General features: G+C 47.6%; 2 protein-coding genes across 4 annotated transcripts; one reads left to right on the top strand and one right to left on the bottom strand.

Annotated features, from left to right (window-relative positions):
* Positions 1-1,202: 1,202 nt before the first annotated feature.
* LCT (lactase) lies at positions 1,203-12,898 on the top strand. Of its 3 annotated transcripts, XM_027884327.1 has the most exons (13): positions 1,203-1,853; positions 2,212-2,857; positions 4,126-5,685; positions 5,988-6,256; positions 6,725-7,015; positions 7,545-7,743; positions 8,109-8,311; positions 8,673-8,782; positions 9,310-9,444; positions 10,415-10,638; positions 11,413-11,500; positions 11,605-11,649; positions 12,295-12,442. In XM_027884327.1, exons 1-13 carry the CDS (start codon positions 1,239-1,241, stop codon positions 12,326-12,328), a joined length of 4,419 nt encoding a protein of 1,472 aa, XP_027740128.1. In that variant the 5' UTR covers positions 1,203-1,238; the 3' UTR covers positions 12,329-12,442. The 3 variants fall into 3 exon arrangements, with proteins under 3 accessions (XP_027740128.1, XP_027740127.1, XP_027740129.1); XM_027884326.1 differs by having other exon boundaries at positions 11,413-11,649; positions 12,295-12,898; XM_027884328.1 differs by lacking the exons at positions 8,109-8,311; positions 8,673-8,782; positions 9,310-9,444; ... (2 more) ...; positions 11,605-11,649; positions 12,295-12,442 and having other exon boundaries at positions 6,725-6,939; positions 7,545-7,570.
* A 181-nt stretch (positions 12,899-13,079) lies between these two features.
* Positions 13,080-26,840, bottom strand: UBXN4 (UBX domain protein 4). Its single transcript, XM_027884314.1, has 13 exons — positions 26,703-26,840; positions 21,337-21,439; positions 20,458-20,486; positions 19,575-19,693; positions 18,830-18,998; positions 18,274-18,376; positions 16,689-16,743; positions 16,390-16,554; positions 15,940-16,067; positions 15,234-15,336; positions 14,782-14,913; positions 14,267-14,475; positions 13,080-13,707 (listed from the first exon to the last, which is right to left on the bottom strand). Exons 1-13 carry the CDS (start codon positions 26,779-26,781, stop codon positions 13,569-13,571), a joined length of 1,533 nt encoding a protein of 510 aa, XP_027740115.1. The 5' UTR covers positions 26,782-26,840; the 3' UTR covers positions 13,080-13,568.
* Between the last annotated feature and the right edge of the window lie 857 nt (positions 26,841-27,697).

Genomic DNA, 27,697 nt, shown 5'->3' with positions numbered 1-27,697 from the left:
GCCCAGGGCAGTGATGGAGTCCCCAGCCCTGGAGGGATTTGAAAGACGTGCAGATGTGGCACTTGGGGACATGTGTTAGTGTTGTTTGGCAGTGCTGCATTAACAGCTGGACTTGATAATCTTAGAGATCTTGTCCACCCTAAATGATCCAAGTATTCTGTGATAATATTTTACCATGGATTTGTAAATATCTAATAAAGACCCCAATACAGTTGACATGAGAAAAAACAGCTTTTAGTTATGAGGAGCACCTTGTTCCCCAGGAGAAAGTGTTTGTACAAGCAGTCCATGGCTCCTGAGCTGGGACTGATCCTTCACTTGCCATTTGTTTTCAGCTCTCAATGAAGGAGGAACACAGGCCATTGGCTATGATGTTAATGAGTTCTTGGGCTACTTGTCTCATGTTTCAAGGTACAGTTTTTGATCTTTAAATCAGATACAATAAAATGGTGTCTTCTGGAAACCCATGAGCAGGCAGAGACAAGACAGTTTTAGTGGTAAAGTCTGTTGTCAGCTGCTGAAAGGGCTGGAAAGGGAGGCTTTTCTGCTGAACCCAGTCTCTTGTGATTACAGGCAATCCTCTATCCTGCTACTAATCCCGTGATGTAATCCTCTTCCACTCTCTCATCCTTGGTTACCCAAACTGCACCCTCAAGCCAATAGTGACAAGTACATTTTCCAAGCCTTCTGCTCTTTTCAAGAGCAAAATAGTTATAAACAAACAAATCCAGCAGAGGCTTTCCTAGGGGAGAAGCCAAGTGGACCTGTGGAAATGTGAGAGGTGTCAGTGTGCAGGGAGGTGCTGAGGATTACAGAAGCAGGATTGATTAGTTTTAGCTTATCCCATGGAAACTCATGAGAGCAGTTGCAGCACGTGGAATTTCTACACACTGTTTGTTTGTACCTCTGACCTGGCTGTAATAAATTGTGAGAATCTGCCTGCAGGTTAGATATCTGGCACCTGAGCTGCTCAGCAGTTACCTCACTGCTCTCCACCTGGGTGGTGGCAGGTGGGGTTGATCAGATGACAGAGGAGCTGTACCCCAAAGTGGCTTATGTGACCTGAATGGGAAGCAAAAAAATCAGTTCATCCTCCATGCTTGCAAGTTCTGTGGCAGTGGCATTCACCTTGGGTGATTTCATCTTCTTTTTATTCTATTTCCAGCCAAACAAATACTGTACAGGAGAACTCAGCTGCTGCTGTTGCCCCTCGCTCCTCCTACCAGACAGTTTGGGAAATGTTTGCTGCGCAGTCTGAAGCGGAGAGGGACTCTTTTCTGCAAGGTGTTTTCCCAGATGGTTTCCTCTGGGGCACATCCACGGGTGCCTTTAACGTTGAAGGAGCTTGGGCAGAGGATGGGAAAGGGGAGAGCATCTGGGATCAGTTTGGGCACTCAGGCCACGTCCTCCTGAACCAAACAGCAGACGTGGCATGTGACAGCTACTACAAAACCGGCTATGACATCTTCCTGCTCAGGGGCCTTCACCCCCAGCTGTACAAGTTCTCTGTGTCCTGGCCTAGGCTTTTCCCTGCTGGCACCAACGAGACCATCAACTCCAAAGGTGTTGATTATTACAACCGGTTAATTGACCAGCTGTTGGACTCTCACATCGAGCCCATGGTGACTCTGTTCCACTGGGACCTCCCCCAGGCTCTGCAGGCCCTTGGGGGCTGGCAGAACGACAGTGTCATAGATGCTTTTGTCAGCTATGCAGACTTCTGCTTTTCCACTTTTGGGGATCGAGTCAAGCACTGGGTCACGTTCCATGAGCCCTGGGTTATCAGCTACGCTGGCTACGGCACCGGGGAGCACCCCCCGGGAATCACCGACCCAGGAGTGGCATCTTACAAGGTAGGGACACAGGAATAACCAGCATCCTGCAGCTACTCTTTTTGGGTTGTTTTCCTCTAATGTTCTGTACTTCAACAGTGTTCAAGCCTAATCTGGCCCCTGAGACAACTATTTGCTTGTTGGATTTATGGTACCTGCAAAAAACGTGTTTGTTAACAGGGGTTAGATGTTCTTATTTTATTTTATTTTTCTATTCTGAAAGCTGGTGTTGATGGATAGTCAGATTCTCCAGCTTATTCACTTTGTCAGGGCTTTTTCTTTTGGCTGGAGAGGCCACTGTCACATGGCAGGAAGCTGAATGCTGGAGAGGTTTTGTGCAGCGCAGCGTGACACGTGTTGCTCTGCTTTCTGCTCCCAGGTGGCTCACACGATTCTCAAGGCTCATGCCAAGGTCTGGCACCTGTACAACGACAAATACCGCTCTCAGCAGCTGGGAAAGGTGGGGCTGGTGCTGAACTCGGACTGGGCCGAACCCAAGACTCCCGGCAGCTCTGAGGACGTGAGGGCATCGGAGAGGTACCTGCAGTTCATGCTGGGCTGGTTCGCCCACCCCATATTTGTCAACGGTGATTACCCAGAGATCCTGAAGGCTCAGATCCAGGCGGTGAACCAGCACTGCTCCACGAGAGTGGCACAGCTGCCTGTGTTTACAGAGGAGGAGAAGTCCTGGGTGAAAGGGACTGCAGATTTTTTTGGCCTTTCCCACTACACTTCCCGCCTGGTCAGTGCCGGGACTGACGGCAACTGCACGCCAGGGTACGGGAGCATCGGGAACTTCTCCTTGCACGTGGATCCTTCCTGGCCACAGGCTGCCTCTTCCTGGGTCCATGTGGTCCCCTGGGGGTTGAGAAGGCTGCTGAAGTTTGTATCCCAGGAATACACAGGGACAAAGATCCCGATATACATAGCAGGGAACGGTGTGCCCACGGGAGACACGGGGGATCTCATTAATGACACCCTGAGAGTGGATTATTTCCGACGGTACATCAGCGAGGCCCTAAAAGGTATGGAGAAATCAGATGACTGGGGGTTTTTGTAATCATGGCAGCTGGTTATTTTAGCCTTTCCATGGTGTGGTTACCTTCAAAGCATCAAAACACAGTGATACAAGGGCAGCTGCCTGTTGTGTGGTGAGTGTGACCTCATCTACTCCAGCCTGTCTGGTGTCCAGAGATGGAGCTCTCTGTTGTCTTTAGATGTGGGAATAGGCTTTCACAGATATGGATTGATGTAGTCTGGACCCTAAGATCAGTTCATGTGCTCCAGCTCCCCTGAAGATGATTTGCCTGTGGGATCTTGCCTGTAGAGACCTCACAGGTCAGGGCTGTCCTACTGATTCATCAGATCTAACTGGCAGCTTCCTGCACCATTTCAGGTTAAAAGTTTTAGGGAGATATTTATACCTCAAGTCATTTTTGGAAGGTTCCAGTTGTGCTTGTGTCTTTGCAAGCTGTGTATCTGTTGATGTAAAAATAATATTAGTGACTCAAGTTCTGGACAGGAACAGAGATTTGAGGTCTCAAAGAGAGATTTGACTGGTTCTCTTGAGATACTCAAAACAATCCTGTCAGGAAAACAGTATTAAATATGCTGTGTTAAATATGTTGGTGATCAGTGTACAGCATTTGATCTTCTTGACCTACTTCTCACCATACTGCTAAGAGTGTTAAAAGAGCTACAGGAAACACAGCTTAGCATTGCTGTTGTGCCTCAGCAGCAGTAAAGGAGATGGACTGCACATGGGGAGTGAACTTTTCTGGGAAGGGAGAGAGAGATTCAGTGCTTTTTTGTAGGCAGTGTGAGGGAGGATGCTGGACTTGCCCCTGCTGGCACTGAATACACTGTTCTGCCTTAAGAAACTCTCCTGTGCTCGGGGAAAAAGGCAAGCACTGAATACACGCAACGTTTCAGTTTAACTGTGGTGTTAAATCTGAAATGCACCATGTACCTAAATTGATGAGATCTGCTCAAAAACAACAACACAGGGAAAGGGGTACCAGTGGCACAAAGTGTCCTGTACTCAGACCTCTCTTTCCTAATACTAATACTTCTTTCCTCACATTTCTATCACTAAGCATTTGACCAGCTCCTGTCAGAGTGCTGACTGCTTTCCTTGCCTAATAATCATAACTGTTTGGGAGCTTTTCTAGCCTAAAAGCCCATTTGTAGGTGTTTGGTGTGTCACACCACCCTCAGCTGTGGTGCCTGTTGTGCTGAGCTGTGTTCAGAGAACGTCCAGGTGTGTAACAGTGTGTGGTGTTGTCTCTGGCAGCGGTGAAACTCGATGCCGTCGACGTTCGCTCCTACATCGCTCGGTCCCTGGTTGATGGCTTTGAGGGCCCGCTGGGGTACAGCCTGAAGTTTGGGCTGCATCATGTGGACTTTGGAGACAGCAGCAGACCGAGGACTCCCAAGGCATCTGCTTATTTCTATTCCAGTGTTATTCAAAAGAATGGTTTTCCATCCGAAGCCTCGGGCAGATCTTCCGCGCCGGTGGTGTTTGACCGACCCGCGCTCTCAAAGTTGCCAAATTTACCAGCATCAGAAGTTCCCTCCAAGGCAAAGGTTGTCTGGGAGAAGTTTTCATTTCAGACTGCCTTCGAGAGAGACATGTACTTTCATGGGACATTCCCAGAGGGCTTTACCTGGGGTGTGTCTTCTTCTGCCTACCAGATCGAGGGAGGCTGGGATGCTGATGGCAAGGGGCCCAGCATTTGGGACACCTTCACCCACATCCCGGGGAACGTAAAGAACGATGACAATGGAGATATTGCTTGTGATAGCTACCACAAGGTAGAGGAAGATATTTACCTGCTGAGGGCCTTGGGGGTAAAGAACTATCGTTTCTCCCTGTCCTGGCCTCGAATTTTCCCCACTGGAAGGAACAGCTCAATCAACAGCCACGGAGTTGACTACTATAACCGCCTCATTGACGGGCTGGTCGCAAACAACATCACCCCAATCGTCACTCTCTACCACTGGGACCTGCCCCAAGCTCTCCAGGACATCGGTGGCTGGGAAAACGACGCCCTGATCGACCTGTTCGACAGCTTTGCAGACTTCTGCTTCCAGACCTTCGGGGACAGGGTGAAGTTCTGGATCACGTTCAACGAGCCCCAGATCATTGCCTGGCTGGGCTACGGCCAGGGCGTGTTCCCCCCCAATGTCCGAGACCCCGGCACCGCTCCCTACAGGGTTGCCCACGTGCTGCTGAAGGCCCACGCCAGGGCCTACCACACCTACGACGACAAGTACCGGGCCAGCCAGGGCGGGGTCATCGCCCTGTGCCCCCACATCAACTGGGCCGAGCCCAAGTCCCCCGGCGACCCCCGGGACGTGGAGGCTGCGGACAGGTACCTGCAGTTCCTGCTGGGCTGGTTTGCGCACCCCGTGTTCAAGAACGGGGACTACCCCGAGGTGATGAAGTGGAAGGTTGGGAACAGGAGCGAGCTCCAGGCGCTGCCCTCGTCCCGCCTGCCGGCGTTCACGGCCGAGGAGCGCGACTACATCCGGGGCACGGCGGACGTGTTCTGCTTCAACACCTACACCTCCAAAATCATCGCCCACTCCACCACCCGCCTGAGGCCCTTCTCCTACGAGTACGACCAGGAGGTCTCGGTCAGCGCCGACAGCTCCTGGCCTTACTCGGGTGTCAGTGGCTATCGGCCCGTGGCCTGGGGGCTCAGGAGGGCCCTGAACTGGATCAAGGAGGAGTATGGAAATCCCCCAATATACATCATTGAGAACGGGGTGGGGATAAACACCACATCGGATCTGGACGACACTGCCAGGATATTTTTCTACAAAACGTACATTGACGAAGCTTTAAAAGGTACCAGTGTTTGCTTTAGTTCTGTTGGGGTTGTTTGTCTATTCTAGATTTCTGGTTACTTTATTCCTCTGAAGAGCCGTTTTTAAAAGTGATTTGTACCAGTCTTTAAATATCCTGAGCACAGTATAAACCTGCTGTTTCTTCTTGTGATCTCCTCTGCGTGGCCATTTGTGCTTTGTGTCCTCCAACTATGAAGAGTCTCTTAATGACCTTTATGAAGCTAAAAGCATGTGAGTGCCTCGGGGTTCATTTAATGTGTGATTACGCCACTGATGCCCTTCCTTTTGCTTCTGGTCTTTCAGCTTCCAGGTTAGATGGCGTTAATCTGAAGGGATACAACGCTTGGTCTGTCATGGATAACTTTGAGTGGTTGGATGGCTACGACCCGAGGTTTGGATTGCTCCAGGTCGATTTTAACAACCCCAACAGGCCCAGGACCCCGAAGCGCTCGGCCGTGTACTACGCTGAAATCATCCACAACAACGGGATCCCGCTGCCCAAAGAGGATGAGTTTTTGTACGGAGAGTTCCCAAAGAACTTCTCGTGGAGTGTAGCCACTGCAGCATACCAGGTCAGGAAACAGAGAGGGACTCTTGGAGTGTCTGTGGACAGTTAATTCAATTTGGATGAGACACCTACAGCTTTTGTAACATGGGGTTTTACTGTAATTGAACATTGGGGTTTACTATAATTAAGGGTCAGTGTAACAACTGCTGTAAGAGGGAGGAACTTGGAAGTTTTAAGGGCATGGTTATACCACAGGAATTGGGACTGCAGCATGGGCTGCATAAGAGCCAACCAACATGGAGCAGCAGTGAACTGGAACGCTGCCTGCTCTGGGACATTGTGCTTTGCTGATGTGTGTGTGGCCTCGAGGCCCAGGGTGCAGCAGAAACACTGCTGTTCCCAGTCTCGAGCTGACAAGTCAGCTTAACACAGGTTCGTGGGGCACCACGAACACCAACAGGCTGAATTCTTCGCTAGGCCAAGACCGAAACTTAGGGTTTACTGACAATTTCCCCCCCATCTTCAACTGCAGATTGAGGGAGGATGGAGAGCAGACGGGAAAGGACTAAGCATTTGGGACAAGTATTCTCACACTCCCCTGAGAATCAGCAACGATGACACCGGAGACGTAGCTTGTGACAGCTACCACAGGATTGAGGAGGATGTGGAAATGCTGAAGAGCCTCAAGGTGTCTCACTATCGCTTTTCCATCTCCTGGTCCCGTGTTCTCCCAGATGGGACCACCAGGTACATCAATGAGATGGGACTGAACTACTACGAAAGGCTCATCGATGCTCTTCTGGCAGCCAACATCAGGCCTCAGGTAACTGAAACTGCTGGCTTTGAGGGGACTTGAAAACAGCTGAACCCAAGTCTGGTGCTCAGAGCGGTGTGTGTATTCCCATCCACGCCCTCCTTCACAGAGAACTTGGTTCTCACCGTTTTTCACTGCATTCTGCAAAGAAACACAGGGGGTTTGTAGTTCCCAGGATCTTCCTTCTTGCCTTTCCTGGAGCCAGGTGTGACATTATTCTTTTCTTGGGGGCCAGGAATCTCTACTGACCAATAGGGTCACATACAGTGGACAGGGACATCATTCAGCTCTGTCAGCACTGCTCCAGGGCAGTCCCTGGAGTTTGAGTCATTTCCCCACATCCTAAAGAGACTGGAACAGTGGCAAGAAGGTGTTTCACTTGAGTGCATGAGAGATCACCACAAACTCAATCACCATTAGGGACAGGGAGCTGCAGATCAAAGCACAGTTTTTGTGTGTTCATTCATAAATGAGTCTGGGTTACTGTCCTTATCTCCAGAAGTGGGAGTGACCTTTGTCTTGCTGTCTGTCCCCACAGGTAACTCTGTACCACTGGGACCTCCCGCAGGCGCTGCAGGATGTCGGTGGGTGGGAGAACGACATGATAATTCAGAGGTTTAAGGAATATGCCGAGCTCCTTTTCCAGAGGCTGGGAGATAAAGTGAAGTTTTGGATAACCCTCAATGAACCCTACAACACTGCCTATCTTGGCTATGGTGTTGGCACAGCTGCTCCAGGTAGGACTGCTGGGCACAGCCTCAAAGCTCTCTCGGCACTGCGGGCACAGCAGATGCTTGGGGCTGGCAAAGGTGGGGCAAGCAAGGAGGTGTGGTGTGGATAGATGGGGTTTGGGTTGCTGTGGGGCAGGTCCTTCCTTCACTCTGCCTGTCACCTCCAAGACCCATCCTCCTTCTCCCACTCCTCTAATACAGCCCTCCTCTGCAGCCCCTGGATTAGAACTGCTGCCCGGAGCAGACCTCAGCTCCAGGGCTGGAACATTTACGGACAGTTCTGGGTGTCCTGGGGATTGAGTTAACCTGGCAGCAGCCATGAGAAGGCTGGAGGTGCTGCTGCCCTGGCTGTGCTGTCTGTGTCTCTGCAGGAGTGTCAGTCCGTCCGGGCCGAGCCCCCTACGTGGTGGGACACAACCTGCTGAAGGCCCATGCCGAGGTCTGGCACCTCTACAATGACACCTACAGGGCCAGGCAGGGAGGGCTGATCTCCATCACCATCAACTCTGACTGGGCAGAGCCGCGGAACCCGCACAGCCAGGAGGACATCGAAGCCTCCAGGCGATTCATGCAGGTACAGGCACCCCTGCTCACGGCTCTCCTGCTGCTCCCGCCTCTGTCCGTGGGGACAACCCCTCTCCCAGGGCTGGACGTGCCCAGAACCTGAAAGAAAAGGATGAGCCAGAGGCATCACTGCAAGGAAATGTGTCACTCTCCTGTGGGGGCTGATCATGCAGGCGACAGAAACGAGACAAAATATGATGGCAGTGGCAAAAGCTGATTGAATTTACTGCCTTTAAATGGGCATTGCTGGGCACCTCCATGTGCCTGTTTGTTATAAATTAGGGTGTCACCTATAAAGCAGCAGGTGACAGAGATATGGTTAGACCCCTTGTTTTGATACGTGATTTATCCTCCCTTGTTTCCTGGTTTAGTTTTTCATAGGTTGGTTTGCTCACCCCATTTTCAAAAATGGTGATTACAGTGAAGTGATGAAGAGAAGGATTCGGGAGCGCAGCCTGGCCCAGGGCCTGAGCCAGTCCCGGTAAGAGCCCAGGCACACACTGCCCTTGTTGCCCTTGCTGTGCTCAAACCTGCAGCTCTCCTGCGAGGGAAGGGCTGCATTTCGTGACTCTGTTGCAGTGTTCTGTAAACAGATTGTTGTATCCTCACAGAAAGCTTGTAATGTACATTTTCATAGGACCAGAGAACAGTTTGGGTTGGAAGGGACCTTAGACCATCTAGTTCCACAGCAGGGGGGGTTGCCTGTTCCATCTTCACCTCTCTTGCAAACTAAATTTATTAATATAACACATCCTTGGGGTAACAAGTTGGCAGCTCAGTGATACAGTATTTAGACATCAGACACAGTACTTTACCTGACAACTCTGGTAAATTTGTTTTAACTTTTCCTGAAACTGAGTGCTGATCTCCAGCACTGAGAACTTGTTGGTCCCTCCGAATTACATTTCTTAATTTCCATTCCCAGCTCCTCCTGTTTTCTCCCATGTTCCTCCAGAAGGATCATGGTGCCAGTCCCATTCAGGCTGTGTTCTCTGTTTCCTCTTGCAGACTTCCAGAGTTTACTGAGAGTGAAAAGCAAAGAATTAAAGGCACATATGACTTCTTTGGTCTGAACCACTACACCACAGTTCTGGCATACAACCTAAACTTTCCCAGGGTTGTTCAGTCATATGACTCTGACAGGTAAGAGACGAAGTAAATTGTTGGTCAAGTAAAATCTGCACACCTGGAGCCTGGGCCAACTGACGAGTGTAAATTGATAGCAAATAAAGCTGTGGACAGGCACTTTAAGCTGTTATAGCCAGTACTGGGGGAAATAGCCCCAAACAGGACCTGTGGTGCTGTTATTTCCATGATGAACATGAATCTTTGAAACAGAACAGGGAAAATTAGAGGATCTGTTCAAAGAAGGAATCTGGAATTGTGAGTTTCCCAACGGTTTGGGATCAGGTGCAAATAGTTTTTATCGTGTTTCCTGCCTCCAGTTGCACTTTGAACTGTGAGGTTATCCTGCTTTTTAGATACTGCTCCATTTGCTGTTAAACAGTTTTAGGCCCCTCACTGCATTGCATAAATGTGAGTTCAAAGCCTAAACTGCTAAATCACTTCATGCTTAGGTATATATATAAGTAAAGATTTTTCTATTAAACACTTAATTTCATTCCCCAGCTTCAAAAGGTAAAGAATAGGAGCTTATCAGTTTTTAATTCCTGATGGGAATTAAAGTAATGGTGGGACTGCACATGGGGGTGAAATTGTCGGCTTTCCAAAACGTTTCCACAGGGAACGTGTGAAATTGTTGTAACTTTGCTGCTGCACCCCAGCCCCTGTGGTTTGGCCCCACAGGACACTGGGCTCAGTCTTGCATTCCTGTGTGTGGGTGTGCAGGGCAATTTTATCTGCTTGAGCACCACATGATACGCTGGAAAGTAGAATTGGTGTCATGGTGTGCAAAGATTTGGAGCCAACATCACCCCCTCAACCACGGCTGATTTACACAGAACGTGCCTGCAAAGCACAGCAGGAGAAGTGTTTTCTGTAAAAACCTCTCGTGAGTGAGTTTTTTTTAGGGTTGTGGGCAGCAGCCCCAGCTCAGCCCTGGGCACTGCTGTGCTGGGAGCTGGGACTGCTCCTCCCCAGTGTCTCCTCTCAGGGGCGTCGCCACGGTGAGCGACCGCAGCTGGCTGGGCTCGGGCTCCACCTGGCTGAAGGTGACGCCCTTCGGCTTCCGCAAGATCCTGCGGTGGATCAAGGAGGAATACAACAACCCCCCCGTTTATGTCACTGAGAACGGCATCTCGGAGAGGGGGGCCTTTGTCTTCAACGACACTCAGAGGATGCATTACCACCGGAGCTACATCAACGAGGCACTCAAAGGTAGGAGTGGTCAGGTCGTGGGAATCTGATCAGAGCTCTGGAGAGCTGGAGGCTGATGGGGATAAACACTCAGATATATCTAACTTTACTGAACCCACTTCCAAAAGCCTTTGGGCTTACCCAGAACTGCCCATGGACAGTCACAGCTGTGCCAGGAAAGGGGATCTAAGGGGAGAACAAACCCTGGGTTTAGTAGGGAAGGGCAGGTTCCTTCCTTAGCTGCAGCTGGCGAGAGAAGGTACTACTGATGAACACCTATTTTGGCTCCTAGTTTGACTACTGCTGTGTCTAAAAACTGCATTTAAAAAAAAAATAGTAAAAAAACCAACCCCCAAGCGTGTTTCAATTACAGCAGTGCTCAGGCAGCTTCAGGAAAGGGCTTTTTCAGTTTGCTTTTCTGTCACAGTGGGAACTGCCAGCCAGGTGTGCAGGAAGTGCTCATTGACTGCCTCGGAGCAGAGAGGCCCCACAAACTTTTGTTTCACCAACCCTTGCCTTTTGATGGCTTTTCTTCTCTGTTCCCAAACCTTTGTTCCTCGGACAAAAGCTTTGATTTTTGGAGCAGAGAAAAGCAGTCTCCAGGCCTGGGCACTGAATGAACCACCCAGGCTGTAACTTGGCAGCTGAAGTGCCACAAAGCAACCGAGCTGAGTCCACACGGGAGAGAGGTGGGAATGGGGGAAAAAAAACCACCAAAAACCAGTGAGGTGGAGTGTCAAGTGTGGATGTTCTGGAGCATTTCACACTGACCTGTTCTCTCTGGTCCTGCCCCAGCTGTGGTGCACGACGGCGTCGACCTACGAGGCTACACCGCGTGGACCCTGATGGACAACTTCGAGTGGGCCGTGGGCTTTGATGAAAGGTTTGGGCTCTACCACGTCAACTACTCAGACCCCGCCTTGCCACGGCGCCCCAAGGCCTCTGCCAGGTACTACTCCCAGATCATAAACTGCAATGGGTTTCCAGACCCAGCAACGGGCCCACATCCCTGTCTGGAGCCGGAGCCGGAAGGTAAGCGGTGCAGCAGGAATCGTGCGCTTGCATCTGATTCCAATTCCAAAAGTTCTCTGTAATCTACAGAGACATCATTTCCTGCAGTATTCCCTCTAAGGGCTCTTATCGTGCGCAGTCCTTGTTATGGCTGAAGACATCCATGTGCAGGGGTGTCATTCCTGTGTGCAAAACCAGACTGACACTGGCATCCCGTGTGAGAGCCCCTCAGCACACACACACCTGTCTCCATGAAGCAGGAGAGTCATTCCATCAGACTCTTCTCTGACTGACAGAACTGCCCAGGACGTTTTCCAAACCTCACACAGCCAGTACTCCCACAGCATTTTTTTCTAATCAGTTTGGAGTAGTTTGTAGGAATCGGTGTTTTGGGTAAGCCTTTGGAAATGCTGATTCTATCGTGATTTGTGTTCTCTGAACTAGAGGAGGGCAATGGGGGGTCTGGGGATGCCTGAGAAGCCTCACCTGTACTCAGGAATTGCACCATCAGCCTCAGCTGTGCCTCCATTCCGAGCCAGAAATGTGTCACTCCCTGATCCCCCAGAGCAGGGAAGGGCACAGTGTGGAGGCAGGAAGCAGCAGTGCCCAAACCTGCATGGAACAGCTCCCCCAGGCTCTGCACTAACACTTGGTTATTGTTTCCAGTGACACCACCAGACCCCACTCCAGGAGCAGCTGACACCGTGAGCTTCCTGGGACTGGATTTGACATCCCAGAGTGCGGAAATCGCCCTGTACGTGCTTTTTGCTCTTTCAGGAGTTGGAGCCTTGGCCTTGGCTCTTTTTGGATACAAATACGGAAAATTAGCCAAAAGATCCCCCAAACAATCCCACGTGGAACTAAGTAAAATGTAACATTTCCACTTGCTCAAATGATGGTTGGGTTTGGTTTTTCTTAAATACAAAGTCTCTCCCACCAGGAGAAGAACCCTGGTGCTTGTACTGCTGCAGGTTTGTGTCTTGCCTCATCAGAGGTGGCTCCCCAGCATTGTGGTGTTTGCTTTGCCCAGCTTTAAAAGGGGGAGGAAAATCATTTTTCTATGTTAACTGTCTTTTTTCTCCACGGGCATCCTTGGTTTGATTTCTTAAAGACTAAAGTGATTGTTCCTACCTGCACATGAGGTTTCCGAGTTTCAGCTGGAACCTGTTCTTGCTTCAGCATCTTCAGTGGATCTGAGGGGAGCCCCTCAAAGCTCTGCTGCTTCTCAGTGTTTTTAAGATAAGTTAGTGCCTATGCTGGTAAAAATTGGTCTAGAATGTACTGTCCTGGTGCAGCTGCTGCACAGGTTGGGTTTCACCTCCCTTTTCCTTTATGTCACGTACAGCAAAGTCCTTTAAACTGCATCAAAACCTTCCTTTCTCTGCTGTGTTTTGAGTTTCCTGCTCCCCTGTGCCACGAGATCTTCAGAGGAACTTCACGAGACAGAGATGTTTTCTGGAAAATAGTTTATTGAGTGCTTAGGGAATTAAAAACTACAAGGTTTTGCTTGCAGTTGCAGAAGCAAGAAAAAAGTTAAACATAAATTAGTTACCTGATTTGCTACTTATAGTGCTTCTGAAACCCTCATTTTAATCAGTCATTTGTCTACCATGACCTTTATATTTAATATATCTGGCCCTTAGATTCATGTAGCAGAATATTTATAGATTAAAAAGTGCCTTTCTATGGCAGAGGGTAATAATTATGAAAGCTGATAGAGGTTTTTCAGTCTTTTTACTCCTTTGTCTCACCTATACTCACTTGATTTTTCTGACATAGGTGACTCCATTCCATACTCCACCGCAGGAATAAGAATTAAGTAATTCAGTCAGTGTAAAATGAGCCCCACTTGTCCAGAACCTTTAGCTGACTGAGATCAAATAAGAGAAAGGAAAAAAAAAAAAAAAAAGCAGCCAGATAGTAACTGCAGTTACTCAAAACTACATTTGTTGTGTAGAATTTCCATTCCAAGTATTGTTTTCATCTTCTCCATCATCTTGAGTCCTCAGTCTGTATATTTTGCCTTCTTTTTTGAAGTCTTCCCCCCGCTTTTCCACGGCTCGTTTCCTCACTGCTTGCCTAGGGCACAAAGGACAGAGGTTTGAGTCTCCCCAGCAATAATTACACAAGGCAAGCAGCACATGCAATAAACACAAATCACACATCCTTCCTTCTCTTAGCCCCACTCAGAGTTTTCTTCAGCCCTTTTTTTCCTTGGGCAGCAATACCCAGGTGAAAATGTGAGCAGTCGGACAAACTGACAGAATCTCAGTTCCCTGACACTGAGGGAGATGTGGCTGCGGCACCCAGAACAGCCCAGCAGCTCTCCTGGCACAGAGGAGATCTCATGCAGTACAAAACCCCTCAGAATCAGACTCCAGCTGCCTGAGTTTCTTGTACAACCACCCCATAGCCATTTGATGTCTCATTTTCAACACACTACCTAAAGTAAAAAGTATCAGACTAAGGAATAAATATCACCCCAAGCTGAAGTGAAGCCACCTTTGCCGTTACAGCTGAATTCCCTGTTCATAAGTGACTTTTAAAGACAATGCTTTTTCTGGTCTGTAACGGAAGTAAGTGCAGTTCCCCACTACAAGACTGAAACAATTCCAGCTGCCCTGACCTGTTGTCTCACCTGCTCTGCTCGAGGCTGCTGGACGTGGAGGGGGCTGAATGGTCTTGCTGATGAGCTGCTCTTGCCGCAGGCTGCGAGGGGGGTGGGCTCGTAAACAGAAAGTTGCTAATGAACCTCCAAACCGCTAAGAGGGGGTACAGGATCGTGCCCAGGAACTTCCACAGGTCGCTGCCTGAGGCCTGGACAACGGAAGTAGCAGGTCTTCCAGCCTGGCCAGGAACACACAAAGCACATTTGTCAGGCATCGGAGTCACGCTCTTGTAGACAGAGTATTATACACATAATTTAGAAGCAGCTCAGCAGGCACACATTAGACACACAAATATCAGTGCCACCATTTATCTGCTTCAGAAAAACTCCAAATGAATCTTGACAAAAAGCAGAGTAATTTTGCAGTCTGTGTAGACACAGAAAAGCCCCAAATTCGAGCCAAATATTATCAGGGCTGACTAACAGTAAATACCCAGCTGCAGCAGAGCTGCCTGCAGGACAGTGAAAAATGAACCCACACCCACCGGCAGCAACACCACCGAAGCACTGGGTGCTAGCTCCAGGTCCAGTAACTTCTTCCCGTAATCTTCTTTGGTGAACTCCCTCCTGGGAAACATTGTCGCCAGGGAGAAATTGCCGTAAGTGTTACCAACCGTCTGGGAAAACAAGAAGGAAACTCTGCATTTGTATTACATTTATAACTGTTCACTTTCAAACAACTGCTCATTTGCCAGCTGAGTAGATCTTGTGTACCTTGCTAAGATTTCTTATCAAACTATCAATCATCTTCACTGTAGGACACGAGGGATCCTTCACTTTTCCACACCTCTTACTAAGGATCCACGGCAGTGACACAAAGGTGGCACTAGAAAACGATGCTGCCAAAACCCCCTTCAAATACTCACCCAGGAGAGGAGCTGGTGACAACTCCACCACAACCAATAACTAGCTGATGCTACACTGAGCTGTAACTTACCTGTGCAGCAAACTGCCTTGCTTCTTCCAGCCGCGCTTCCGATGGGAACTGGTTGGTGAAGGAAGATCCATCCGGCAGGCGGAACTGGATCCTGGCTATTGCACTGCAGGACACACAGGGGGTCAGTCAGACACAGACACTCACAGACACTCCTGGGGCTTTAGCTTGGTCAGACTGAAATGTGGCACAGAGGGACACTCATCCTACTCCTGGCAGTGCAGGTGGGTTGGACTCCCAGTGGATAAGCACTTGCTTATCTCTCACCCAGCATCTCTTCCAGAACTCCATGCACAGTCTCTGTAGGTCAGAATACTTAAAACAGCAGTGCTGGCATTGTCAGCCACTCTGTCCCCTCATTACCATTCACATCCTCACCTTATGTAGTCCCCCACCCAGCCCCATCATACCTGGTATTTAAATCAAAGATCAGGCAGAAAAAGCTCTTATCTAACCCAAATAACACATGAGGAAAGGTGGTGTTTCATAATCAGCAATGTCAAAAGGATAAAAGTTATCAGAGAACATAATGTTCATGTAAATAGTTATGAATAAAAGTTGGAAAAAAGCCAACTTTTAATGTCACCATTTAAAGAGTTTAATATGGAGACGTGTTGTCAGTAGATTAGGATAGATATTAAATCTCTTAAAAGCTTGTTTCTTTACCTCTCTCCCCCAAAATAACCCTTGTTTCTCTCCAGCAGCTCACCTTCTCTCCCTTTGAGCTGCTTCTTTCCTGGCCTCTATTTCAGCCTGTTTGGCCTGAAGAGCTGCAGCTTTTGCAGCCTCTGCCTCTTCCTTGGATTTTGCAAAGCGAGCTGCTCGCTCAGCACGGTCCTGGCAGGAGGAGCAAAGAGAAACCTCAACGTTCATTCAAACTGATTTTTATGTTTAAATGATAACTCCGCTAGGCTCAAGCAGTATGACAGAAAAGCTGGTATGTCTGTTCAGATAGAAAAGATCGTCACGAACACGAAAGCAGAAGTTTCATTTCACACACAGGAAATGTCACATCAACCCCCAACACCAAAATCACAGGCCTGCAAACAGAGACATGAACAAGCTCTCAAAGTTTCATCACAGAAAGGTTATCACGTCACTACACCAGTGGCCCTGTGAGAGAGAGGAGCAGGAGGGCTGTCCCCACATGCCCGTTTACCATCGCAATCTGCTGCCTGATGCGCTCTCTGGCCGCCTTCTCCTCAGCCTTCTCTCTGTTCCTCTCCTCCAACATCCGTTTGGTCATCTCCTCTTCCTGTCGTCTCTTGTACTCCAGCATTTCTTTGCCAGTTTTTCTCCTTTCAATTTCTTTCTTAATTTCTTTCTGAAGAGAAAGGTATAAAAATTGGGCCACAACTTTTGGACAAGAGAAAAGACTGAGGTACGTCTGTTTCAGAAGGAATTTATTCAAATAAGGGTGTAAAACACCCTGCAAGGGGTTTTATATTTTTGTGTTACCTGTTCTTCTTCTTTCCTTTTCTCTTCCCGCCTCTCTTCCAGCTTTTTCGTTAATCTGTATTTAGGAATGAAGTGAGAAGCATTACTGCAGTATTTGAAGCTGCTGAGGAAGCATTTGCAAACACAGACCAGAACACGTGGAGATGAACTGTAGGACAGTGCTGATACCCCACCAACAGTCATGATGCACTCACATGGGGTGCACCTTCCATACACAGGCAGGTGGGGATTCACCACCTCCTTTCCACCTTTTAGTGGGGTTCCAACACATTCCCTTTGTCCTCTCCCCCTCACTAAATGAAGAATCCTGCATGTTCTTACTGCTGGACCAACTTATGAAGACGTAGAATAATTTACTTACTTAATAACCAATTACTGTTTAGGCCCTGTGGTAACCAACACTAAACCTGAGTCTCTTCTCAGCTATTTAAACCCTCAGGTTCCTTCTGCACTCACTTTCCACAGGGGAACACAGTAATACACAGCACTGACAGCTGCACGTGCATCTGTCTCAGCTCAGGTCTGGGGAAAGGGCAGGCACAGCCAAACATGAGAAGTCAGACAACCAGAAAAATCTTGTTTGTGTGGTACTGTTTTTTTAAAGAGGTAGTTAGCACACGGCTTGGCCTCTTTTTCCCCCTTGAAACAATGCTGTGGATAAATTATGCCAGATTTGTATAATGATTAATGGATTTTTTAAAAAAGCAACATTGATATTTATATTAAAATTGATTTCATTGTCTTAATAGGGTTCAGTAAAAATTATCCCTGTTGTCCAACAACTTCAGAAGAAAACTGGTATTAAGCAAGGAGAAGTTTAAAAACATATTTCAGCATTTAAGTATTATAAATAAATATTTGATTATATAATTAAATAATGTTTAATATTTAAACATAATATATTATAAATAATCCGATTTGCTAAATACGTGTGACTGGGTTTAGGCTGGACAATTCAAATAGTGTCAGCCTCACTAAAACCAAGTTTATACACAAAATCCTGTGTTTAAAATAATCAATGTAAGGGATGAACCATGTTTTGGACCAGATGTTTCCTGATCACCATACTACAAAAACTAAAACTAACTCATCACTGTTCACTGATCAAAGCAAAAGAAGAGTCTCAGAAGAGGATCCCAGTGGATTCTTCAATACCTCTAAACTACAAAAAGTCCTCAAATCAACAAGAAGAAATTAGAAGGCATCTCTGTATAAAACCTAGGTCAGTATTTTATTACACCTGTTTCCAGTGTTTCCAGTTCAATGTTTTAACTCATTCAAAAATTCACAGCAAACATTTGGTCTGTATAAAGTTATACCAAAGGTGAACATTTGTATTTTTCCAGATTCCCTCTTCCCTTCAGAGTACATGAAAAATGAGATTAATTAAATAGCTGTTTAAGTATCAGCCCTTGTATTGTCACAGGCATCTAATCAAAAACAAGGCCACAAAAAGGTTTGCCAGATGACAATGGATTAAAAATTCTGTAATTAAGGCTGTTTCTTAAAAAATAACCAACCCAAACCCCAACAAAACCTCCTGAGAAACAAATACAACACATCAGGAAGTCTGCAAAAGACTTACCTTTCTACCTTGAGAGTAAGATCATTCACAGGCTGAGCATCACTCACTTGCTCATCTGCAGAATTAGTTGCTTCCTGGCTTGCTGCACCACAGTTTGCTCCACCTGCAAGGGATTTACAAGAAAGTAATGCATAAGAGAAAAAATAAAAGTGTATTTCTTTAATGAAAATTACTGTGCTCATTGTTAGCCACAATTTACAGCAGCTGGGGTATCTCAAGGAAATCTGAGGTTCTGCTACTTAGACTTCCCCTCTACAGTTTGATTTCAGGTTACAAACCCACAGAAACTTTTTAATTGAATCCTTTTTCAGGAAAGCATGCACAATTTTTACTGTGTTATAAACCATTCCTCACTCATCAGAACTAAGCACAATGACAAGTTATTCTTCCCCTCTGGACTTGCAAGAAGCATTCTGGAATACCCAAGTTTTTCCTCCACGAGTCCACAGTGTATTATTGCCTTCTATGTACTACCATGTGCATAAGAAAGTTTCTTTTCAGGGAAAAAAAAAAAATTCCAAAGTAAATTAGCAAGCCTTTGTGTCAAAACACTCACCATTACTGGTGGAAGGTCTGGCTGTGTCAGGCACAGCAGGCTCAGAGGAGTTACAAGACTCTGCTGCCCTGGACTGTGTATTTTCTGGAGCACCATCACACTGGGAGGAGGGATGGGGGGCAGGTGACTGAGTGCCATTTTCCAAAGGCCGCCCTTTCCCCGCGTGCATCTAAGAAATTGGAGGAGAAAAAACCTGAGGCCATGATAGTTCAAATGTTTTTCACAGGTTCAAAGGTCAAGAGTGAGCTGTTTTTGGAGAATTAGCCCTATTAGAAGTATAAAACTAGAATTATCACATACTGTTGAGTGTGGTGCAGTCTCATGCATTTCACACTCTTCCTAGTTTTAGTCTTGCACTAAAATTAATCACCAAAGTGATCAAATCAAAGTGATAAAACTATCTACACTTACATTATGTTCCACAGCATGATTTTATAAATTCACATTAAAGAACAGTATTAAAAAACCCCATACATGAGCTGACGAGTATTTAGTATGTCATTCCAGTTTAGAGATCTCAACACATTTCCTCAACACTGCAGGTGTTACACGCCTCATCTGAAGCAATCTGTGAGTCAAAAGTTAATGCAGCACTTCCCCACAGTGCTCCCAGCCTGCTCAACCTGTGTGCTGAACTCCAGCTTGCAGTTCTGCTGTTGGAAGGACCCAGAACCAGTAACTGCCCCTTCCCCAGGGCCATCCCTTGTCCTGAGCACACCCGACAGCCCCAGCCTGTCAGCACTACCTGTTTAACTTTGTGGATCCTGGTAACAAGCTCTTCCACAGAAACACTGCCAGCAATGACTTCCAAAGGGATTCCATTGTCTCCTATGAAAAAGCTGGATGGAACGCACACCACGGGGTCTGCACAGCAACAGTTAAGGGCAGTGAACGACACGAGTTCCTAAAGTGACTTTCAGTCCTTCCTCCAGGAGCTTCCAGCCCAGCACTCTTATCTCTCTTATCTCCACCTGCTCCCCAGCTGGCAGTGCCAGGGCAGGAAGGAAAAAGAGACACTGGCAAACACTGCACACCAGTGATAAGTATTGCTGCTTTTCTTTGTACTGGTTTAACCAAAAATATTTTTCTCTGACTTTTCCGGCCACTGACTGTGCTTTGACTGGAGAGACGTTGGGGGCAGATTGTTTTAGTGTCAGACATCTTCAGGGGACAACAATGAATTCTCTACAGCATTGAGGAAATCCAAGCTGAGGTTCTGAATCCCCTTTCCCAGCATCTTACAGAGCCCTGTGCAGTGACCCCCTTAAGGCAGGCAGATGTTTCCCTGACAGAACCCTGCCAATGCTTGTTCTTCCTCCCCCAGATCTCTGAGCCCCAGCTAATAACTGAGAGCTGCTTAGTAATACCAGTGGTTATTCTGTGACATAAATTTGAGATCATTTTCTATTTAGAGAATTACATAGGATTAACATAAACTTGTTCACTTTCTCTAGGAACTCCCAGTGAGTTGAATACACAGATGGTATCTGTTTATTGCACAGTTTTGTGCCATAATAAGTATTTTCAATAATGTTGCTTGTAAGTACTTGTCTTAAGAACAGTATTAACTTGTAATGAGCAATTATCTGTAATCATAATGTAGCATCAAAACTGATCTCAAAGGATACAAATTTGAGAGAACTGCAGGCACGCTTCACTGTTGAAAAGAAAAGATTCGTTTAGGAGGAGCAATCGCTTTGCAACAACTTCAGATTAAGTCTTTCATCATAAAAATAACTGTCCTACAAAACTATTTAAATACTTGAGAGAACACTAAAAGCAAATGTGCATTGCATCTTCTCATTAACATTCTGCAGAAGTGTTGACATGGTGACAATCCCTGGTTATCACAGTTGACTACATCAGACCGAGGGGAGCAGTGCTAAGAGGCACTTCAGGAAGAAGAAATCTAGTCTGTTGAGCACAAATAATATAGGAAATCTAATCAAATGTCTATAGAGCATTTCAAAATAATACCATTTTGGGAAATGTCAGTGCACTTTGTGCACTTGGACTGGAACACAAATATAACAAAAATAGCTGAGCAATTTACTCAGGAACTTCAATGCTTGTCTATTCTCTGTGTTACAATGGAGGCAAACACATTTTCTCTGGGGCTTTACAGATTTTTATCTTTCTGAATTCATGAAAGGTTTTTAATTCATTATGTAACTTGGCAAATCAAGAACTGCCTCTAGCACTTCATTTGGATTCCAGCTTTTTTTATAGCACTTTCATGTCTCCTCCTGTTGAGAAAGGACAACTTGAAGCATTCTTTTACTAGTACTGGATTACAGTCAGAAATATACCATGAATATCTGCAGAACACAACAGTAAATTCTGACATTTTTTCAGGCCCTAGAGGCTTCAGGAGTACTGAAGTCACTTATGCTCTGGAATCCTGTATTTAGAATTTCTCCTAATCAGGGTGAGGACTTCAAAGCCTCTTATTCTCACCATCAACAACGAAAGATGGTATAAGTGACAGAATCAGAATAGGCTCAAACCTTTTGGTGTCGATTTTAATGGCAACAAACCCATCTGAGGCAGCCTCAGTCACCTTCTCATCTTCCCACCTTGCAGCCATCTCAGTAGATTGTTCATCTTCACCTGCAAGACACAACACATCTGTGAAGCTAAATCCACCCCAAATTGCTTTTTCTGCTGATTTTAGCTTTGCTTCAACTGCTTGGGATCACCTTTGAAAGACACTCTTTCAAGTCAGTGGATAATTTTGCTCCAGATCACCCTCATGACATGCACGGAGCTCCCACAGCACAGAGGGAATCCCTGCTCCTCCCTGGCAGTAAACTTCACCTCCCAACGGGACAAACCTATCAGCCACTTACCCCTCACTGAAAATTTAATTACATACTGCTTCAACAGCTGCTGACAGACAAAACCGTGTTCCCCACTCCTTGGAAACACATAATTCAGCAAAGTTTCACAGTCTGACAGGGTTGGAAAAAATGCACAAACCAAGAAACACTTATTTGCAGGATTACTTGTATCTCAGTTTTGTACTTTATGCTTTTCTTGACGTGAACAGTAGGAGAGGAAAAGGAGTGAGGAGCATAGAGCAACAGGAATAACAGGAGCAGAGGAGCTACTTAGGAAAGAGAAACTGAAAAGGTGTTGTGGGGCCACAGGTTCAGAAGTGTTATTTAATTCAGATGAAACATGTCAATCATCCATTTATCTTCCAAAGCACCAGTTCAGTGAGGATGTGGGTCAATAAATAATTCTGATGAATATTAACCATCTTTCAACAAGTACCCTGGCTTGCCACCATTTGTTTATCTTCAATCTGTATTACTTCCCAGCAGCTTGGAATGGACTTCATGAAGAATCTGAGTCACAAGTATAGCAGTACAGTGGGCCATTATTTGGTGACAACAACAAACCACTTGTTTGCTCCATCGCAGTTGCCATTCCATGCAGTATTTTTGACTTGTCAGGATCAGGAGTTACACGTGGAGTCCCCTGGGGAAGTGCTGCTGTCTGGTCAGGAGGCTTCTCAGAGTGACTCCTATCAACAATATAACCACTCTGAACACCTGGGTTTCAACCAGATGTATCGATTTTCCCTTGGAAGTAACACAGTATCCACCTCTCTGACTGTTATTCTGGATAAGGAAGTAAATACTAAGGCAGGTTTATGTCAGTGGATGCAGCTGTTCTGCCAGGAGCAGGTCAGGCCCCTCTCCTGTTCCCACATGCTCGGAGGCAGCTGCTTCACCACACACTCTTTCAACAGGACATGTGCTCATCCGATTAGGCTACTAAAAATATCTCAAGACTTGCCTAACACTAACTTTTCCACACAAACAACTGCTGTAGAAGAAAGAATGTTGAAAGACACAAACAGGGCAGTTCACAGGACAGTCTGAGATGTGCCCCGTGAATGAAAATGCTGATAACTCACATTTTATAAAGCTCTCTGCCATGATGCACAGATTAATACCGTGACTACCCACTGAAGAGCTGCTTATTCTCACACATCCTTTTGTTTGGATAACCCTTCCTCATTTGGGGGTTAAGGCTCTTTTATTCCAGGTAGTAGTAATTATATCCTGAAATGAAAACTGCCAGGTCACAGGAAAAACATCAGAGAGGTCAAGAGGTGAAGCTTGAACATGACATGACTCATAATTCTGTGAAACACTGAGCCAGCACAACCACCTCAGAATTCTGGCTCCCAAGACCCTCAGACTTCTTGTTTCTCAAACAAAAGCATCACTTTAGTTCACTTGGTGTAACAACCTGCACACGATTGTGTGCACAGTTGCACTTCCTCGTCTCTTAAACTTGGTCAGGTAAATTTAGAAATCTGCACAGGGAAAATAGACACTTCTCCTGCAATAATTTATTTCCTGTATAAGGAACTTACTCAAAACCATCCCAGGGTGTCAGACTTTAACTCCCCTTTTCCTCAACACTCAGTCCTCAGGGAGAAGTGTTTTCCTTTCAGGAGAGAGAGAGAAGCCCAGCTGACTTTTCCATGTCCAGCATTTCATAACTACTCAGTAAGAATTTTGATTCTGGAAATGCCAGGAGAGCCAGGACATGAAGCTGTTCACCTCCTCCTCCTCCTTTGCGTCATTTCACTTATTTAACTTGAAAAGTGCTTTGATACATCGAACTAACAAATAGCTTATGATTGCAAAGCACCATTTCGTAAAAAAAAACAACAAACAAACCATAAAATAAAGCTATGAACAAAGGAAGAAGGGTTTCTACAAATGTTATTAAAAAAGAAACACAAGCATTTTATCTTGAAGCTTTTTGCTTTCACCATCCCCCCTTCATTTCTTAACTCTGAAAAGCCCTTTCTATGAGTGGCCTGGTATTTTCATGATCAGAAAACACTTCTAACCTTTGGAAGGGATAATCTTAAACACCTCAACCAGAACAGAGGGGGTTTCATACCAAATGAACAACTGAACTTTAGATTAATAACTTCAGGAATTAAAGGCGTTTCTTAACTCCGTAGGCTACAAAATCATCTACAGAACAGCTACCAACAAGATACCAGAGAAGAGAATCCCAGAATATCCTGAGCTGGAAGGGACCCACAGGGATCACCGAGTGTCCCTCCTGGCCCTGCATGGACAAACCCAAGGGTCACACCCTGTGCCTCAGAGCACTGTCCAAACACTTCCTGGGCTCTGGCAGCCTTGGGGCCACGGCCACTGCCCTGGGGAGCCTGCTCAGTGCCCGACCACCCTCTGAGAGAAGAACCTTTCCCTGATACCCAACTAAACCTCCCCTGACACAGCTCCAGCCGTCCCTATCTGGGTTCCCCAGCCCTGTTTCTCCACCAGCAGTACTGCTTCCTGCACAGCAGCAGAGGGAAACTGCTGCAGCAATTAACTGATGCCACAGAATAACTCTCTGTTCCCCACACGCAGCTCCCCTGCCTGGTGAGCACAGAAGACTCTACTTAACATCTCACCTTAACATTTAGCATCATTTTCCTAAGGCAGACACTTCACCTCGTGCTCTCTGCAGAGTGTGGAGCCACCCCCTTTATTGCAACTTCCCAGGAGTTCAACAGCACCTTTACTACCCCTACCCCGTTGCATCACCACCACGTGCCCTGAGGGTTTCAAACACCAACCCCAAGAACGTTGGGGTTTCAGCTGTAGACACAAATGGTAAAGGAGAAACCTGGCTGAACAACCTGTGCTTGCAGTCACAAACACAACCTCATATTTAAGACAAATAACCACAGAATCCCTTGCTTGATCAGAAAAACATCCTGGAAGCAGAAAGAATCATTCAGCTCCCCATTTTCTAGAGAGAAAGTAAGTAAAGAGCAAAGGAGAGGAGTGAGGGGCAAAGAGATGGTGGCAAAAACTGGTGATGGACCTACCAGAATTCACTTATTTTGGTCAGGACTGTACCTAACATTTCTTCTCCACCTTTACATTGTGGCCACCTCAAAATTGCAGTTAACTTACAGGTTCAATTTCTCTCACTAATTTTTTTTTTCTTTATTCGTTTTTTATCCCCATAACCACTATTTGGATGAAGTGTCCAAAACAAAACAGAGAACTGAACGCTGCTGAATCCTTGTGTTCCTGCTCAGAAAGCTGCTTTCAAATGCCTGTCTCCAGTGGGAAGTGTGGAGTGTAAAGGCCCAAAGTTACCACCGCTGTGCAGCCTGAAATGTTTCTACCCAAACAACAAAGCCAACCCCTGCTAACATAAAAATAGACTGTTCCTTCAGCACTCTGCATCCTTCAAACACACGTGCTTCCACACGCAGTGAGAAAGGGAGTTCTTGATGCCTCACGATCAGCTGTGCCCAGGTCAGCTGCCCTGATCCCACAATGCCTGGGGGCACCAGATCTTGGCAGAACTCGCCAGCTCTCTGCTTTCAGAGCCATGGCTCGCTGAAGTAACACTGCCCCTTTTCCAGGGCTCACAAGAACAAAACAAAACAAATCCTCACAGCACACCAGTGACAAAACTAGGTTACATCCCTGCAACCAGAAACTCATCTCTGTCACACTCTGCATATTCCTGCATCCACCCAGCCAACATCAGCATCTAAAAGGTCCTGGTTTGTGTACAATTTTTATTTCATAAAAATAGTGGAAACAAGCCATAATATGCACTTTTCAGCCACTCTACCATTGCCCTCCTCAGTGGGCAGGGGGAAAGAGAATAAAATGGAATGCTCGCGGGAGAGATAAGGGCAGGGAGGGATCACTCACCAGTTACTGTCACAGGCAAAACAGACTCGACTTGGGGAAAAATTCGTGTCACTTATTACTAATCAAAAGTCAGAGTAGGATCATGAGAAATAAAAACTAATCTCCCCACCCTTCCTGCAGTCAGTTCCTCACACGTTGTCTCTCTTGCTCCTTCCTTGTCAGGGGCTGGACTCCTCACACTCTTCCCCTGCTCGAGCATGGGGTCCCTTCCCAACTTCTCCAAAGGGAGTCTTTCCCATGACCAGCAGCTCTCCATGAACTGCTCCACCCCATCCTTACTCCATCTGTGGTCCTTGATTTCCAGCAGTATGTTTACTGTCCAGCAGAAAATGCTGTTCTCCAGGTATAAGGAGAGTTGTGTCAACAAGGGAACTTAACTGCACTAACTTTTCTGTTCACATCCCCTTCGGGAGGGAACTTCTCCTCGCAGCCTCACCAATCCCACAGTTCAACAGTTCCCGAGGGAACCACACTAAGCCACACGTTGTTGTTTCATGAGGCATCTGAAATGAAGCCATGAGCAATTAAGGCAACAGTAAAACATAAAGAAACAACAGATGCAGATATGTGAAAGCACAAGAAGTGAGTTAAAGGGCCTGTCTAACCACAGAATATCACAGAACCAATCGCGTTGGAAGAGAATTCTGGGATTATCGAGCCCAACCCATGACCAACCACCACCGTGTCCAGCAGGCACTGAGTGCCACGTCCGGCCTTCCCTTAAACACCCCCAGGGACGGTGACTTCACCACCTCCCTGGGCGGCCCATCCCAGTGTCTAGTGACCCTTTCTCTGAAGAGATCCCCCCTCATGCCCCCCATAGCCTGCCCTGGCGCAGCTCGGGCTGTGTGTCCCCCCACACACACACAGTGTGTCCCAGGCAGGCAGCGCGCTGCGGGGCCGTGCAGATTCCAGTGACACCCGGTTACGAAACACGCGCTGTGGGTGCGAGAGGAGGAAACAAAAACACCACCGACAGCCCCCGACGCCGCGGCAGCGGGAGCCGAGCGAGCGCAGCGGGGCAGAACGAGGGGCAGAGCCCCCACACGGGCCGGGGCCGGGGCTGACACAGCACAAATCCCTCCCGGCGGGCGGCACACGGCCGGCAGGGCTCGGGCGGGCGGGCGGGCGGGCCCCGGGACGCAGCGTACCTGCCACGAACACGACGAAGACGGAGCCGCGCTCCTTGGCGGCGGCGATGGCGGCGGGCACGGCCCCGCCGAACCACATCGTGCGGCCGCGCCGGGATCGGCCGGCACCGCCGGGACCCGCCGGACCCGCCGCCCTCAGCGCACCGCGCCCGCCGCGCATGCGCCAACCGCCCCCGCGCGCCGGCGCTCGCGACACGCCGGGGCGCCTCCTGATTGGCCGCCGCTCCCCCCCTCCCCTCACACCGCCCTCGGGCAGCCGCCATCTTGGAGCTGAGGCGGGGGCGGCGCTTCCTCCGTGAGGGGGAGCTCGGCGGGGGTCGGGCTGTTCTATCAGACAACAGGATGAGAAGACACAGTCTTTAAGCTGTGTCAGGGGAGGTTTGTGTTGGACGTTAGGAGAAATTTCTTCACAAAAAGGGTGATTAAACATTGGAATACTGCGACCGGTTCCGGGCTCCTCGGTACGAAGACAAGGAGCTGCTGGAGAGGGTCCCACAGGGGCCGCAAAGATGATGAGGGGTCTGGAGCATCTCTTTTACGCGGAGAGGCTGAGGGAGCTGGGGCTGTTCAGTCTGGAGAAGAGAAGGCTGAGAGGGAATCTCATTAGTGAATAAAAGTATCTCAGAGGCAGGTGCCAAGATGATGGTGCCAGACTCTTCAGTGGTGCCCAGCGACAGGACAAAGAACAATGGCCATAAACTAAAACACAAGAAGTTTCACCTCAACATGAGGAAGAACTTCTTTAAGTTGAGGGTGGCAGAGCATTAGGACAGGCTGCCCAGGTATGGCTTGGATTCTCCCTCTCTGGAGACATTCCAAACCCACCTGGATGTGTTCCACCTGCTCCAGGTGGCCCTGCCTTGGCAGGGGGTTGGACTGGATGATCTCCAGAGGTCCCTTCCCACCCTGACAATCCATGATCCTGCAGGGCAGGGCTGGAGAAAGGGCCACACATACCCGATGTGCCCCTTGTGCCCCCTGGGGCTGCGAGGGCA

This window comes from Empidonax traillii, unplaced genomic scaffold, assembly GCF_003031625.1.
Source record: "Empidonax traillii isolate 1590-97213 ecotype Southwest subspecies unplaced genomic scaffold, ASM303162v1 scaffold142:size1213974, whole genome shotgun sequence".
Classification (NCBI taxonomy): Eukaryota; Metazoa; Chordata; class Aves; order Passeriformes; family Tyrannidae; genus Empidonax; species Empidonax traillii.
This window is presented reverse-complemented; position numbering and strand designations above follow the sequence as displayed.